This window comes from Sinohyriopsis cumingii, chromosome 6 (assembly GCF_028554795.1).
Source record: "Sinohyriopsis cumingii isolate HCF-2022 chromosome 6, ASM2855479v2, whole genome shotgun sequence".
NCBI lineage: Eukaryota > Metazoa > Mollusca > Bivalvia > Unionida > Unionidae > Sinohyriopsis > Sinohyriopsis cumingii.
This window is the reverse complement of record NC_142966.1, coordinates 143,565,952-143,580,631: the sequence shown is the minus strand read 5'-3', so window position 1 is coordinate 143,580,631 and position 14,680 is coordinate 143,565,952. Positions and strand designations below refer to the sequence as shown.

The 14,680-nt window shown below is 35.6% G+C and overlaps 1 protein-coding gene across 3 annotated transcripts in view; it reads left to right on the top strand.

The window, feature by feature from the left end:
- Positions 1–1,477: 1,477 nt before the first annotated feature.
- The window catches only part of LOC149798166 (transient receptor potential cation channel subfamily M member-like 2), a 211,945-nt gene continuing 198,742 nt past the window's right edge, over positions 1,478–14,680 (top strand). For 2 of the 3 annotated variants that reach the window (XM_089963276.1, XM_089963273.1), the window contains exon 1: positions 1,478–1,591. In XM_089963276.1, the coding sequence (XP_089819402.1) occupies positions 1,523–1,591 (69 nt within the window). In that variant the 5' untranslated portion in view covers positions 1,478–1,522. Of the gene's footprint in view, positions 1,596–14,680 lie in introns of all 3 variants that reach the window. The other variant, XM_089963274.1, reaches the window with a different exon arrangement.

Here is a 14,680-nt window from a genome sequence, read left to right as displayed (position 1 = left end):
AAGCAATCAAATCAAGCTCAACAGGGGTATATCCTTTATTCATTTTCACCAACAGCCCCTCCCGGATTCTTAATCGTTGAGAGCCTGATTAATCCGGTCTATATGCGATGCCATAATCGGTTTTTAACGAGAATTAATTTTAGACTTACCGATCAGTCAAATAACCTAATTGATCTACAAGAGGAGGAGTTAGTGATCACTCTGTTTGTAAGATCATTGTAAATAGCCCCTTAGCAGCGGGGGGGGGGGGGAAATGACATCGACGCGGTCGTCGCTGTGTTTACCGGACGCTGACGACGCTGGGATCGGCGCGCAGAAAGTATTAATTAAACCAAATGACGATTGGACGACCCCCCCCCCCCGACGACGTCGTTTTTTTTTTACCGGGCGCTGACGACACCGGATCCGCTGAGTGCAGAAAGTATTAATAAAGCAAAATAACGATTGGACAAAATGTCGGATTCGCCCCCCCTGCTGCTATCCGAGCATCTGTGTTTTGAACTTTTTGAAGTTTCTGGAGCAGATATTGAGATGAACCAGACAGAATTGAGTTACAATAGTCCAGTCTTGAAAGTACTAATTAACACACATGTGTTTTAGTGCATCAACTGAAAGATATTTGCGAATTGAGCTGATGCGTCTCAGCTCAAGATATGCAGCCTTGCATATGTTCATGACATGTTGGTGCAACATGAGAGGACTGTCCAGAGTAACACCTAGGTTTCGTACTGATTGTGTGAATTTAATGTTGGTGTTGCTGATATTTATTGATCTATTTCTAGGTTACTGAAAATATTTTCCATCATCGACAACAAGTTGAAATAAACTAGTTGAAACATACTACATATAAAGGTTTCGTTCCTGTAGAAACAGCCATGTAATGTTTTGCAAACACAACTGTTTTTGTGTTTTATTTGTTTATCTTGTCTATGTTTTGTTTTTCCCTTTGAAAGAGACTCAGTAAGAGTCGAAAGCGCTCAGGCTAATTAGATACTAGTTTTGCATTGATTTTAGCAAAAACGTAATGTGTTATATACGCCTCTGATTTTAGTCAATTTGAGCTGGAATGAATAAGACAACTAATGTATCTGGCTCAAAAATGAGAATTGGCTTAGAGTGTGTTCAGGTAAATAAAAAATCTGCAAAATTATTACTTTAATTCTTCTTTTTCTTTTTCTTCTTCTTCTTCTTCTTCTTCTTCTTATTATTATTATTAGTAGTTGTAGTAGTAGTAGTATTTATTATTATTATTATTATTATTATTAGTATTTATTATTATTATTATTATTATTATTATTATTGTTATCTTAAATACATTACTACCATATATTTTCGTGATTAAATGAGAGGGGACGATACTTTAAATAGCTTTCGCAATGATTCAATATTCCGCGCTAAAGTTAATAGGATATTTTGAAGGTGATGTCAGTCGACCTCTTGCTGACCTATTAAGGGAAGTAACTCACTGCAAAAGAAAATGGCGAAGATGTGTTGTGCATGATGGAAGATTACTGTTGCTGGAATGGATGACAAAGAACATTTGAAAGATATAGAGGGACTTATAAGGCCTCCTGTATCAGAAGATATTCGGGTAGGTATCAATTATTAGTGCAGATTGATATTTTGAAACAGTAGTGACCTGAATTTGAAAAATGGTTATTTTCTTAGCTTTGGTAATGGTAGCACATTTTGTCTACTTATATTCTATTTTAAATTTCAGCGTATATCCTTCGTTAACTTTCGCGGCGATACTGTACCCTCAAGAGACATTACCGCCTGCGAATGAGTTAATGATACTAATATTAGGACAAGAGTGAACTATAACTGTTGTTTGAGTTAAGTTTATTCAATCTTTAAACCAGTAAGCTCATATCTCTAAATTCTAATTGCCTACTGGAAATAATTTGATATCGATACAACGAAATAATGAATTGGATAATACTATGTAACTAAAATACACCATTTACGTCGCGTTTACTATATTTTTTTTTTGTATGAACAGTAGTTTGATAGTGTTTTTCTTTTATTTGTGGAGTCATAGTTTTAAAAAGCTTCATATGTCAGTCTTAACGGAATTGCGTAATGAAAGCAGATCTTTAAATTTCGAAATTGTAAAATTGCGCGTGCATGCAAACGATCAGTAGGCATCTTAATCTCCTTGTCTGTTAAGATCTAACATTTAACCCGCACACTTTACGTCTGCGTCTAAAAATGTTACTAACAGCTGCCTTGCTAGGCGCTCAGCATGAAGAGATTAGTGTTAGGACTGGACGGACAGGTGTGAGGATAATGTGACTGGGTGTCATGCTACATGTCTGCGGCATGATGCTCCAGTACTAGACATCACTTTAAGCTGACACATTGCAGACATTGTAGCGATATGACTGTAAAATATTAAAGCTATGTTAAAAATCCAAATCACACACATTTTATGTCTGCTCAAGGGAAGCCGGCACAAAATTTCAAAGAGCCTAAGCACAGGTCCTCGATGCGAGCTTGATGTTCAGGAAAAAACAATAATCAGAAGGGAAAAAATCATAAAGAGTGACAAAAATACCTCACATTACCACCATGACCCGTTCTGTCATAGGTTCCTTTGTATCATACTATACAAGAGAGAAGGTAAGTAACTTCCAAATACTTCGTTCCACCCATGACCCTCAATTTCCTTCTACTTTGTCTTTAAAGGCATACAGCCATATTCTATGGCTTGTTTTACTCTTGAGACATTTTTCTATTTATCAAGTTATCATTGACTTTTCTGTGTTGCATCAGACTTTAGTTACGGGCTCTGAAACATGAATTTTGCCTACCAGGACAAGGTTATGCTCAGGTGAAAACTGGTGAAAAGAGGTACATATACATTGTCACCTTGCTCCATGGGATTTTTTCCCGGGGGCATTTTGTCTGTACCCTTTTATTAAACATGATGTTGATTATTCTGTAAACCAGCTGCAGTGAACCCACCATGTAGTGATTCATTTGCTCATAATAATCATAGCTGCACTAACTGCCCTTTGCTAGAAGCAGCTTGGATAATATTTTTGCATATCTGATCCAGAATTGTATGTGTAATTAGGCATTAAGCACACAAAAGCTTGTACAAACCTGTTTTGTACCAGGTTGTAATTGCTGGTCTATGCCAAGATAATTAACTGGATGAGATGGCCAAGTAGTGGGTTTAATTCCATTGATTTAAATAGTCAAGCTATTTGAGTCATTTTGTTATCATAATAGAAACTCTTTACATCATGGGGCGTCACTATTACAGGTTACATAGTACTTTTCAGTTTGGTTGACCACCATACCTTTAATGAAATCGTCTGCTTCATTCAGAATTAACACAAATTTTATCATCATCTACTATTAGACTGGGCATTTATTATCACAATAATGGGTTGACTGACACTTATATTCCCCAATATTCTAGTGCAAAACTAGATATTCCCACAGTTAGACCTTCAGTTGCAATTCTAAAGTGTGACAACAACATAATTAAAACCTTGTTTGTTCACAGTATGGTTTTAATATGGGCTATCATAATGTTGCAAAAATTGTATTTATTACAAATCTGTAAGCTGTCTCAAGCTTATTAAATTCTGGAAAATAATTAAAATGAGGTTATATTGATGTCGATAGTGATGTATTGCTTGGCCTTTGACAAGTCATTGTGGAGAACACATTGTTCACTTGAAGGTTAGATATATTTGTTCAGATTTATTGTTGCTCCCCAGTATTTATCTACCTAAGAGTGACACAGGTGTAAATATTGCTGCATGTCTTTTGTCAGCTGTTGATGATTGGGGAATTTCATCCAATCCTCCACTGGTAACTGATAATGCTTCCAACATGGCTGTAGCATCAGAAGCAAGATGTAACCCACATATTGGCTGCTACACACATATTAAACTTAGCTGCCCAGACAACCCTGAGAATCAACGTTGTTAATAAACTTATTTGGAGGATAAGAATTATCAGCTTTTTTTCACTGTGGTGCAGTTGCTTCAGGAATACTTAGAGACAAAGTTGAGCTCCTGAACTTAACAAAATATAAACTAATTCAAGATGTTTGTACTTGATGGAACTCAGCAGCTGACATGATTGAAAGATTTTTGCAACTTCACTACAGTCGGCTGTATTTGCTACCCTAACAAGCAGAGAGGTGCAAAATGTGAACAAAGATGTATCCACCTTGTCAGAAACTGACATCAGTAATGCTGAAGAAGTATTGGCACGTTTTAACCCACTGTGGACAATTACAGCAGTGCTGTGCACAGAAGAAACACCCACGATATTCATCATTCTTCCACTGCAGACTCATCTCTTGGACATATTTATAGCAACATCCAATCATGATTCAGCATTGGTGAAAGACATTAAAGCAACTATTGTGAGTGATCTTTCAACCAGGTATGTAGGAAAAACCTCCCTGACAATAATCGTTTTGAAGTCTTCAAGTGATTGGCTCTGTCAACATCCACTTGGTATGAACAGAATCAGCCCATGAAAGTTAAACAGGAACACAATCAGGATTGTGCTACAGATGTCCACCTTTTCCAGCATTACCAGCCTTGTCAGCAGAGGATGTCAGCACAGCTACATCTCACCAAATAATTTTGTTTAGACAGACCAGAATGCCTCTGACTCATCCCCATCAGCAAAAGTTGACTGTTTCTGCTTCAACCAGGTCTGCTGATTCCTGCATTACTCCAACAAAAGCATGTTCTTTTTCATCAAAGACAACAAATCATGGACTTTCTTCAATTTTTGTAGATGTGTCTACTATGAATGTGGAAAAAAACAACTGTTCTTGAAAAAGTAAAAAGAAATTGATAAGTTACAACGATGAGGAATCCATTCCTCCTGCACAAAATCTATTACTGTGGTGACAAAATAATCTACATCAGTTTCTGGTATTATCCAGTTATGCAAGAGAGTAGCTCAAGATACTATCTGAGCAACATCTTGCCCTTCTGAGAGGGTCTTTAGTACTGAAGAAAATATTATTTCAAGCCAAAGAGCAGCAATCAGACAGAGAACATTGATATGCTGCTATATCTCACATTTTCCTTGATGAACATTCCTTTGCTGGTCTTTTGTTTCAAACACAACTAGATAAACTGACATGCTAGAAACAAAACCAACACCTTTTATATCCAGTTATAAAAGATTTTATTTCATTTAGTCACATTAAATATTTTGTTTTCTCTCTTGTTTTGGAGAAACTTATTTTTACAGTGTTTCAAAACTATGCATGTAAACACAGGGTTTTCATCAATGATCAAGTTGTATGCTATTTTAATTAACAAACTTGGTTCCTGTGTGATTTTATTTTAGCTGCCTGTTGTAGCAGTTAGTCTCTCAGGTTGAAACCACTATAGGTTTGGAATCATTGATATTTCTACTTCACTTTATTGTTCATTTTTCACTGCTCTGGTGGCCTAGTGGTTAGAGTGTCAGCTTCGGATGCGGGAGGTCATGGGTTCGATCTCTGACCGAGTCATACCAGAGACTTATAAAAATTGTACTAATAGCTGCCTTGCTTGGCGTTCAGCATTAACAGGCTACTTTTAGGACTCATCGGCCTGGTGTCAGGATAATGTGACTGGGTGGGACATCATGCTACATGTTTGTGGCATGATGCCTCAGTGCTAGACATCACTATAAACTGCCACATTGCAGACATCATAGCGATATGACTGAAAAATTGTTAAAGCTATATTAAAAATCAAAATCACATCACATCACATGGTTCATTTTTCAGATCAAAACAAGACAGTTGTCCATGTGATAATTTATGATTACATGTATTATTACTTATTTTGTCCCTTGTCCTGCACTGCAATATATGAACCTTTTAATCATTTTAGTTTGTTCACCAAAAATATCTTTCTAATCTGGCAAAATAATTCTGTAACTCTTGATGACTTTTTTAATCCTCTGGTAGAAGTTTTCACTCATGTTGATGTGTTTATTATTTTCTAAATCCTTTATATATTATATTTCATTTACATATTTTCTTATTCAGATTTGATTACATGCAAGAAACTTGCTCAATACAGTACAAAGCAAGGACATTAGTACTAGAATAATAAGGGGCCCAGAGTGGTCTAAAGCGCTCTCCGTTACGGATCACTGCCATCTCATCCCTGTCTGCATGGGTTCGAGTCTAGGATTCGGCCAATGTGGGTATGTGAGAAAGCTTGCCAGTAGCTTCTCGTGGCTCGGTGGTTCTTCCCAGGGGTTTCCCGGGTTCTTCCTCCACCATTAATACTGGCCGCCGTACATAGCCTATCGTGTGCTGAAAAATGGCGTTAAACCCCAGAACAACAACAACAACTAGAATAATAAATGTTATCAATGACCAGTACATAGTTATACATATCACAAGACAGACATATTGAAATATATTGCAATATGCTATTTTTTTGTCAGGACTCACCCCTAGCAAGTTTTGCCCCATGGTGAAATAAAATCACAAAATAAATCACATTAAATATGTATAATGCTAAAAAGAATTACCTGCCTAATCTTTTAAAACCAGTGCAGTAGGACACACATTTTTTGTGTGCATGGCCTAAGCATGACTACATTTATTAGTGACCCATCCCTGTGCCATTTGTAGGGAGAGGAATTTTTAGGCAATTTACTTAGTTTTCTGTTTCATTGATCTCTTTACCATTAAAATATTATTTTAAACTATTTGTTAGTTAATATATTTCTTTAAATTTTGCTGTTAGTTTTTCCATGTGGTATATATATATATATATATATATATATATATATATATATATATATATATATATATATATATATATATTTCAGTCCATTAAAAAATAACCTCCCAAATGTGTTTCCTACCCCCCCCCCCCATTTCCGGTGAAATGAAATGAATCTCCAGAGAACAATAAATTAAACAAACGTAACAAATGTTTCCATGACAGATTTCCATTGCATTTTTATGTCCACAGTTACAACACCATATCATAAAGCTAATTATATTCCATTGTTTTTTTTCCCTCATTTTTCAGCTAATAGAAATATCTTATTCCATGATTCATTTCACAAATCTCTGTCTATTTAGCACTGTTTTCTTTATCAAAACTCTATGTATCTACAAGTTTCTCTTGGCCTTGCTCATCTTCAGCCTTGTGCTTGGTTACCAACAAAATTATGTTGAGTTGCGATTGATAAAGTACACACGATAATCACTTGAGAATGAGAGCATATCTGTACATGATACCAAAAGACATCTGATTTTATGATGATAGGAGTTCATATTCATCCAACTAGCAAAATAAGTCCCTAAATCTTGCCACTATTTTCTGAACACAGTAGGTGTTGATTTAGATGCAGGTGCTCCAAAAATTGCCTAAAGATTTATAATATCATAGATAAAAACTGAGTAATATTTATCAAAGTGAGGCATCAAATCACACATACATGTGATTATTGTTTTGATCAATAGGAACCAAAATTTTTTACCAAGTGTCTTCATCTCCTTGTCTGCTAAGATCAAACCTATGCAGATCATCTAATCCCATGATAATTGCTTAAACTTTGATAGCTCGCATTAAACAAGATTTGTATCCAGATATTTGCTTTGTAGAAATAGATAAAACAGAAATGAATTTCACAGACAGAAAAAACTTGCTTACGAGGACCCAACTCTTTGAAGAAGAAAAAAGTAAAACTATGGGTACTTTTGTGCTGATTTTGACATCTAGGAGAACCTTGAGTAAAGCAGGTGGGCTATGGTACTGCTTATACATTGCAGCTAATATAACAGACCTGGGCCACAGATAGAAAGTGTTGACCACGTGACACTTGTAGGTGTACTGTAAACTGTTCTACTCATGCGCTTGTTAAATGTATCAGTTGTGCAAGGGTGGGTGGGTTTAAGAATGACAATTTACCACATGTATTACCACAAAAATGAAATTAACCAATAAGATGAGTTTAGTTACTTTGACCAAATAAAATATAAATATGTGGTTCTAGTTTAAAGTAAAGTGTAGGGTAGATAGGTACATACAGTTTTTGTTGCTGTTGTCTGGATGGATTTAAAAGGAGTATAAACTAAAAAACAAGTGTCTTTCATGTCCTGAATTTATTTATGGTGTTTGTTATGTCCTTTGTTTTCATTTGGTGTTTGTGGGGGTTATGAAAATGTTGGGTCCTTTATGTGGCAGAAAGAACAAATCTTTGGGTTAGTGAACTTTAATGGGGTAGACTGCCAGGTTCAACTACTTGTGAACTTTAATGGGGTAGACTGCCAGGTTCAACTACTTGTGGTAATGCCTTTTGATCTTGAGCTCATGCGAGGATATTTTTCATTTGTGTTTTAATGACACTTTTAGCACATTACAGACTATATCATGGAGAGGAAATGGGAGCTAACTATCTTTCTCAGAGACATACCATGGCAGCTGGGAGAGTGTTAAACACATGACCCTTGGATGATGTGTCCAGTGCTCTACCAGCTGAAGACTGTGATTTGCAATCAATTAAACAAGATATTAAAGTTTCAAAAACAATTTAGCAAGAGAGGCATGTAAAAAAATGACATTGTGTTTATAAAGTTGCTAATTTTGCAACATCTGCCTTGCTAGATGCTCAGCATTAAGAGGTTAGTATTTGGACTGGTCAGTCTGGTGTCAGAATAATGTGACTGGGTGGATCATGATGCTACATGTCTGTGGGATGATGCCCTAGTTTTAGATATCACTATAAACTGCCACACTGCAGACATCATAGCAATATGACTGAAAAATTGTTAAAGCTGCGTTAAAACTCCAAATCACACACACTCATGTACACTATTCAACAAAATCATAAAATATGTATACATGTTGTTCTCTTCCTAATTTATTTTCCATTCAAGTTTACCGTATCCTGCTCACTTTTAATTCATTGTATAAATTAAATCATTACTGACTTAAATAATCATTGTTCTTTGTTTTATGCAAAATACTAATTTCACTATTTATTGACAGCTTCTTGATTTGACTGGACAGCATGACAGACTCTTTGGTCAGCCAACTTGGATAAATTAGGCTTGGAAAGATTGCTTTGACCCTCTACCCTAATGATAAAAGCTGCCTTGCTTTTGAATTAACATAACATAAGTGACATAATTGAGTTACGTTGACAATGTTGCTGGAATAAGGTGAATACAAGCTAGAAAAGAAATGTTTTCAGATTGATATAGTGCTATTTCTTTATTTAAACAGTGCCTTCCTCGTGAAAGAAACGTTTAATTTGCATAGACTGAGTGGTCACTGTGATATGCTTCAGTAAGAGCATAAAGACGGGAGAAGTCATTGTTTGGTCAGGAAACACTTGGTCACTGACAGCAGAAAGCATGTGACTGTTACATACACATGCCACTTATGTAGGAAATTTGCCATGGGGAAATTAGAATGGTTATACTGACCAGGTGTTTGCTTTGTGGAGGTGGATATTAGGACAGATTTGAACGTCTGTGTTGCATCATGTACAAATAATTGTGTTGAAATGTTCATTTATGACCTGTCTCTGCTATGTATGTGGAAGTTATGTAGCATGAGAACACAGAACTCGCTAACATAGAGATTATAGTAAAGGGAGTTTGCAATAGTTTCTTTTAAAATGAACAGTGATTGATTCTATGCAGATTAAATTAAAATGACATGGTCATCAATAAATCAAAAGAAAAAGAAAATGATGACAGTGATTGCAAAGGATTATGAAAATGCTATCCATTCAAATGCAGAACTGAAGTCTCATTGTATCTACATATTATATAATCACACTGGGATAATAAAACATTAGATCCCTATGTTTTGTTAAGTGACAGTCAAAACTCGTTAAAAATTTCAGTTCAAAATGGTAGATGGAGATCATGTCCCATTTAAATGTAATCATTTATCTCTTACCACAAATGTTTGCCATGTTCAGCTTTATATTTGCTGCTTTTATTTCTTTATGATAAATATGCAGAGCAAATGTTAAATGAAGATACACATTCGCAATTCAGATTTCTGTACCGAATAAAAGGGTGACTTGTTTTTCAAAATTTTTCTTCTTCACTCTTTCTATCTCTTGCTTACTTGCTCACTTTCTTATTTTTTCCATAATGATTACCTAAATGGTACATGTATGTCTTAATTCTTTTTCTTTCATTGTTGACTGTCACACTGCAGACATCATAGCGATATGACTGAACAATTATTAAAAGCTACATTAAAAATCCAAATCACACACACATTTTTGCATTGTTTGCAAGGCTTCATGATTATTTGATTGTTTGTTGTATGCTTGGAAATGAATTTAAAATGAGCAGGAATATTTCCCAGCTTGACAGTATTATTGATTAGTTCTTTTTGTGTGAGTCTTGGTTTAGAAATTGAAAAAAGGAAAAGAAAATTCCTTTTCCTGTTTCTGATTACAGTTTGAGATTGTATATTGCACCAAATCCATAAATTTGACCTGAAATGAGTGCAATCAATATACTCCTACATTAGTGGCCGATTGACATAAAGCAGTAAATTGAGCGTTAGTAGATGGTAATGTAGTCAGTAATTTTGCACACAGGCACCATTAATTCAAAGGTAAATTTTAGGAGTTTTGTGGTATGTGTGTGTAAATGTCACTGCAGAAACAGTTTTGTAATATTCTACAAAAATCATGAAAATTAACATTTTAATGGTTATTTCCATAAATGACCTTTAATATGTTTGTAGCCTAATTAGTTTATGCTACAAATACAATCTGTTAGGCAAAGTTTTGGGTAAGTGAAGTCCAAATTTAATAACTTTTCACTGTTAGCTGTTAATACAAAGAGATAAACATATTTCTGAAATTCATTGTTAGTTTGACCACTATATATGTTTCAGGGTAGTTGTTTTTGGGTTTAATGTCATTTTGCAGCACAGGATAGGCTATACATGCCCACTAGTATAATTGGTGGAGGAAGAACCCAAGAAAACCTGTGAAGAACCACTGACCCGTGGGAAGCTACTAGCATATCCATACCCACATTGGCCAGGCCTGAGACTCTAACCCACCCACATTAGCCAAGCCTGAGACTCGAACTCACATGGACAGGGGTGAGGTGGCAGTGAGTGTTAAAGGTGAGCACTTTAGACCACTCAGCCATGCAGGGACTCTTTTGGGGTATTTTCGAGATGACTAAATAAAAATATTGAATATTGTCCAGTGCATAGCCATTAATTACATTTGTAAACAATAATTTATGCTTAGACCACTACATTTCCCACTTAAAAATTGTTTTCTCTCAAAACTACCCCCTGTATGCCCATCGATGTAGAATAGGCCTGGTGCTGTTGTAAGCAGCAAGTAATATAGGGCAGAACTGTTGTTGCTCAGTGCTTAACATGCCAGACTTTAGGCTGTGGATTTGAGACCTACCATTGGATGAATCTGGGTCATGTTGTGACCTTTGGTAGGGCACTTTACTCCAGTTGCCTTGGCACTAAATATTGTAATTGTGTTGCATCCCACATCAAACAGGTGACCTGCATTGAAGTACAAGTCATACAGGTCATGTAGGTGTTCAGTACCAACTATTTCAGTAATGGGTGTACTATTTTTCAATTTTTATTTCAAATACATTTGGTAATTATTCACTTGATTTTGATCCTTTTGCATCCTTATTCATCAGAAGGTCATTGTATACACACCCTGATAAATATATAATAGCAAATTTAAAATACATGTACATGGGCATTTTTGGATGAAGTCAACTTCAAGATGTGATCCAGTACAAACTGGATTGAATATTGCATGCTGTGATGTCATAATGAAAGCTGGGCGTGTTGAAAAATTTGTATACTATCCTGTTATGTGTTAAGATTGACATCCTCATTTCTTAACACAATTTAGTACATGGCCACCATTGTACACATCCGTAGCAATAAATAATTTAATTTCTAATGCATGCCAGCCATTATGCATTTGGCATAATCATTATGCTTTTTTCCACCTAGTTTTTGGATTACTCATCTCCAGCACATTGAAATATAAAAATAAAGCAATGAAAAGTTGTTTGTCATTAATATTATTATCTCTTTAATTCTGCTCATTATAATTTTTTTCGAATATTCTAAAACAGACTGCTGCTTAAAAATAGCATAAGAGCTAATTTGTCCATCGTAGATCTGTGTACTTTCCCAATTTTCTATTTATAGCAACTGTATATGACCCATTTCCAAGATAACAGATGGGTTTCTTTAATCTGAAACTTTGTTTTGTAGATCCATATTTGAAAATCTGTTACCAGGTACATACAAAAACTTTTATGCATATGTAGTCTGGTAAAAACAGCTTTTAAGCCATCTGTTTTTTTTTATTATATATAAATGAAATACATGTTTGTGTAAGTAGGTTTGCATACATAAATTATGCACATGTCATGTTTTATTGCTAATCCCATGTCCCTTTTAGCAGGTTTGCCTTGTGTTTTACCTCTCTTACTTTCACAAAGACGGATTGGCTCTTGGATTAAAGAGTTAGACTCTGGAATCCAGCTAGATTCTCCTGCAAGAGTTATGATCACTGCTTAAAAAAGTGAAGCAAATTCAAGTAATGTGTTTATTCTAAACCATGTATAGTAGTTATTGCTTTTTTTCCATGTATGGGTAGTTTGCATGGAAGAAAGTTATTTATTGAAAATGCCTATGAAGCTGTTTCAGTTTTCAGTAGTTATTATGACAAACCATTAGTATTAATATATTCATTGAAAATGGGTTTGGTAATTTTGTTTTGCTAATGGATAGATATGTTCTGACAACAGGGATCCATTAACTCTCAGTCCATTATTATGTATTCAGGAAAGTGATACAGATCATCACTGTATGACTCTTAGTGTGGCATGATGCAAAAGTTGACATTACTGCATACTTTACAATTTATTATGTTCTTTTGGAAATATGATTTTAATTTAGTCAAAGAAGATATGAGAGAAAGAGAAAGAGAGATGCTTAAAAATCTTTGAGTATTCCTTGTTATAAATATTCAAATGATAGATGGCAACTGTGTAGAGGAAGTAGTTCAACCAACTTGTCATCTCACCCTCAGTACATAAAGTCATTGCTGCTGTTATTGTTATTTTTGTTTCAGAAAACATTGCCAGAGAGCTAATTTAGATAATCAAGGTTGAGGTTCTGAAAGCTGGGCTACCTACTTATTAACCTCTGGAGATTCTTGTCATTTTTGCTTGAAATGGGCTTTCCTTTGAATACATCCAAATACACTTGTTTCCAAGAGATTTTCATTTAGCCAGATGCCTAGATGTGTTAAAGGCATTGTTTTGGATTGGCTGTTTTGCTTGTGCATGCGCAGAAGGCTGAAAATTCAACTTTTTTTTCTATTTGGACCCATCATTTTCATGTCCTGGCCATTGTTTACTGCAAATCTCAAGCTTGTCATACATGCTGCAAATGTTCACCTGTTTGGACTGTGCTGCTCTAGATCAGAGGCCTAAAAGTCTACAATCTTGACACAGACTCCACTTCCAACAACTGGTAATTTCTGGCTTAAAATGAGATTTTTCGTGCTGTATTTTGTGAAGCAAGTAGAAAGTCCACATTATTTGTTATCATTGTATACATTGTCCACTTTTCTGTAATAATACCCACTTTCTGTTGTACATGTATCTTAATCGATGTTGATGGTACAGAGCTCGGAAGTAGGTTGCAATCTCATACCATGTAGACATAGCATCTGTGGTTAATGTTGTTGTTGTAGTTTAACACCATTTTTCAACACAAGTTAGGCTATACATGGCGGTCAGTATTAATTGTGGAGGAAGAACCAGGGAAAACCCTGGAAAGAACCACCGACCCATGAGAAACTACAGGCAAGCTTTCTCACATACTCACATTAGCTGAGCCCGAGACTTGAACCCACGCAGACAGAGGTGAGATGGCAGTGATCCGTAATGGTGAGCGCTTTAGACCATTCGGCCACTCAGGGCCCCTGAGGTTAATGAATTAAGTGGAGAAGATATTCTAATGAAGAGTTGATAGTTTTCAGTGAGTGGTGTTTATTTGAATGAGCCCTGATTTAATGTTAGAATAATGTGGAAAGAAATATATGAAATACAATTGATAAGGATTTTATTGGGCCATTACCCTTGCCCAGTTTTGATAGTCAGCTAGGTGTGAATCATTGCAGAATAAGGCGGCCATACAAAACTTGCATTTACGCATTAAACTCTTTATAACTTACATGTTATGCCTCCTTATGAATGTGGAAGGGGTATATAGTGTTACCCTTGTCTTTCCATTCATCCATCTGTCCATCTATCACACCTTGGTTGGGTTTTGTAGTATGTTCCTTTTTCTTTTGATTGTTAAGTTTCATATATATGGACAACTTTTCATCTAGTTGTTTTTTATTATTAGAGTACCACACGTCAACGAAAAGCCCATCACTGCAACCTAATTTTCTTGCTCTGTTGTCTTTGATGGAATTTTGTTGTCATTTATGTCAGTTTCATTTGTCCCAGAGACATGTAGCATGCAAAGTATCTACCGGTAGTTGTGTCTTTGAGGGTACAACATCACTGTACCCAAATTACTGCACTGTGACATGTGGTTGGGTGCTTTTGTGACTTTGGTGAAGTTAGGTCAGTATTTTAGGCATAGTCATGTAGATGCATATTGATACAATCATC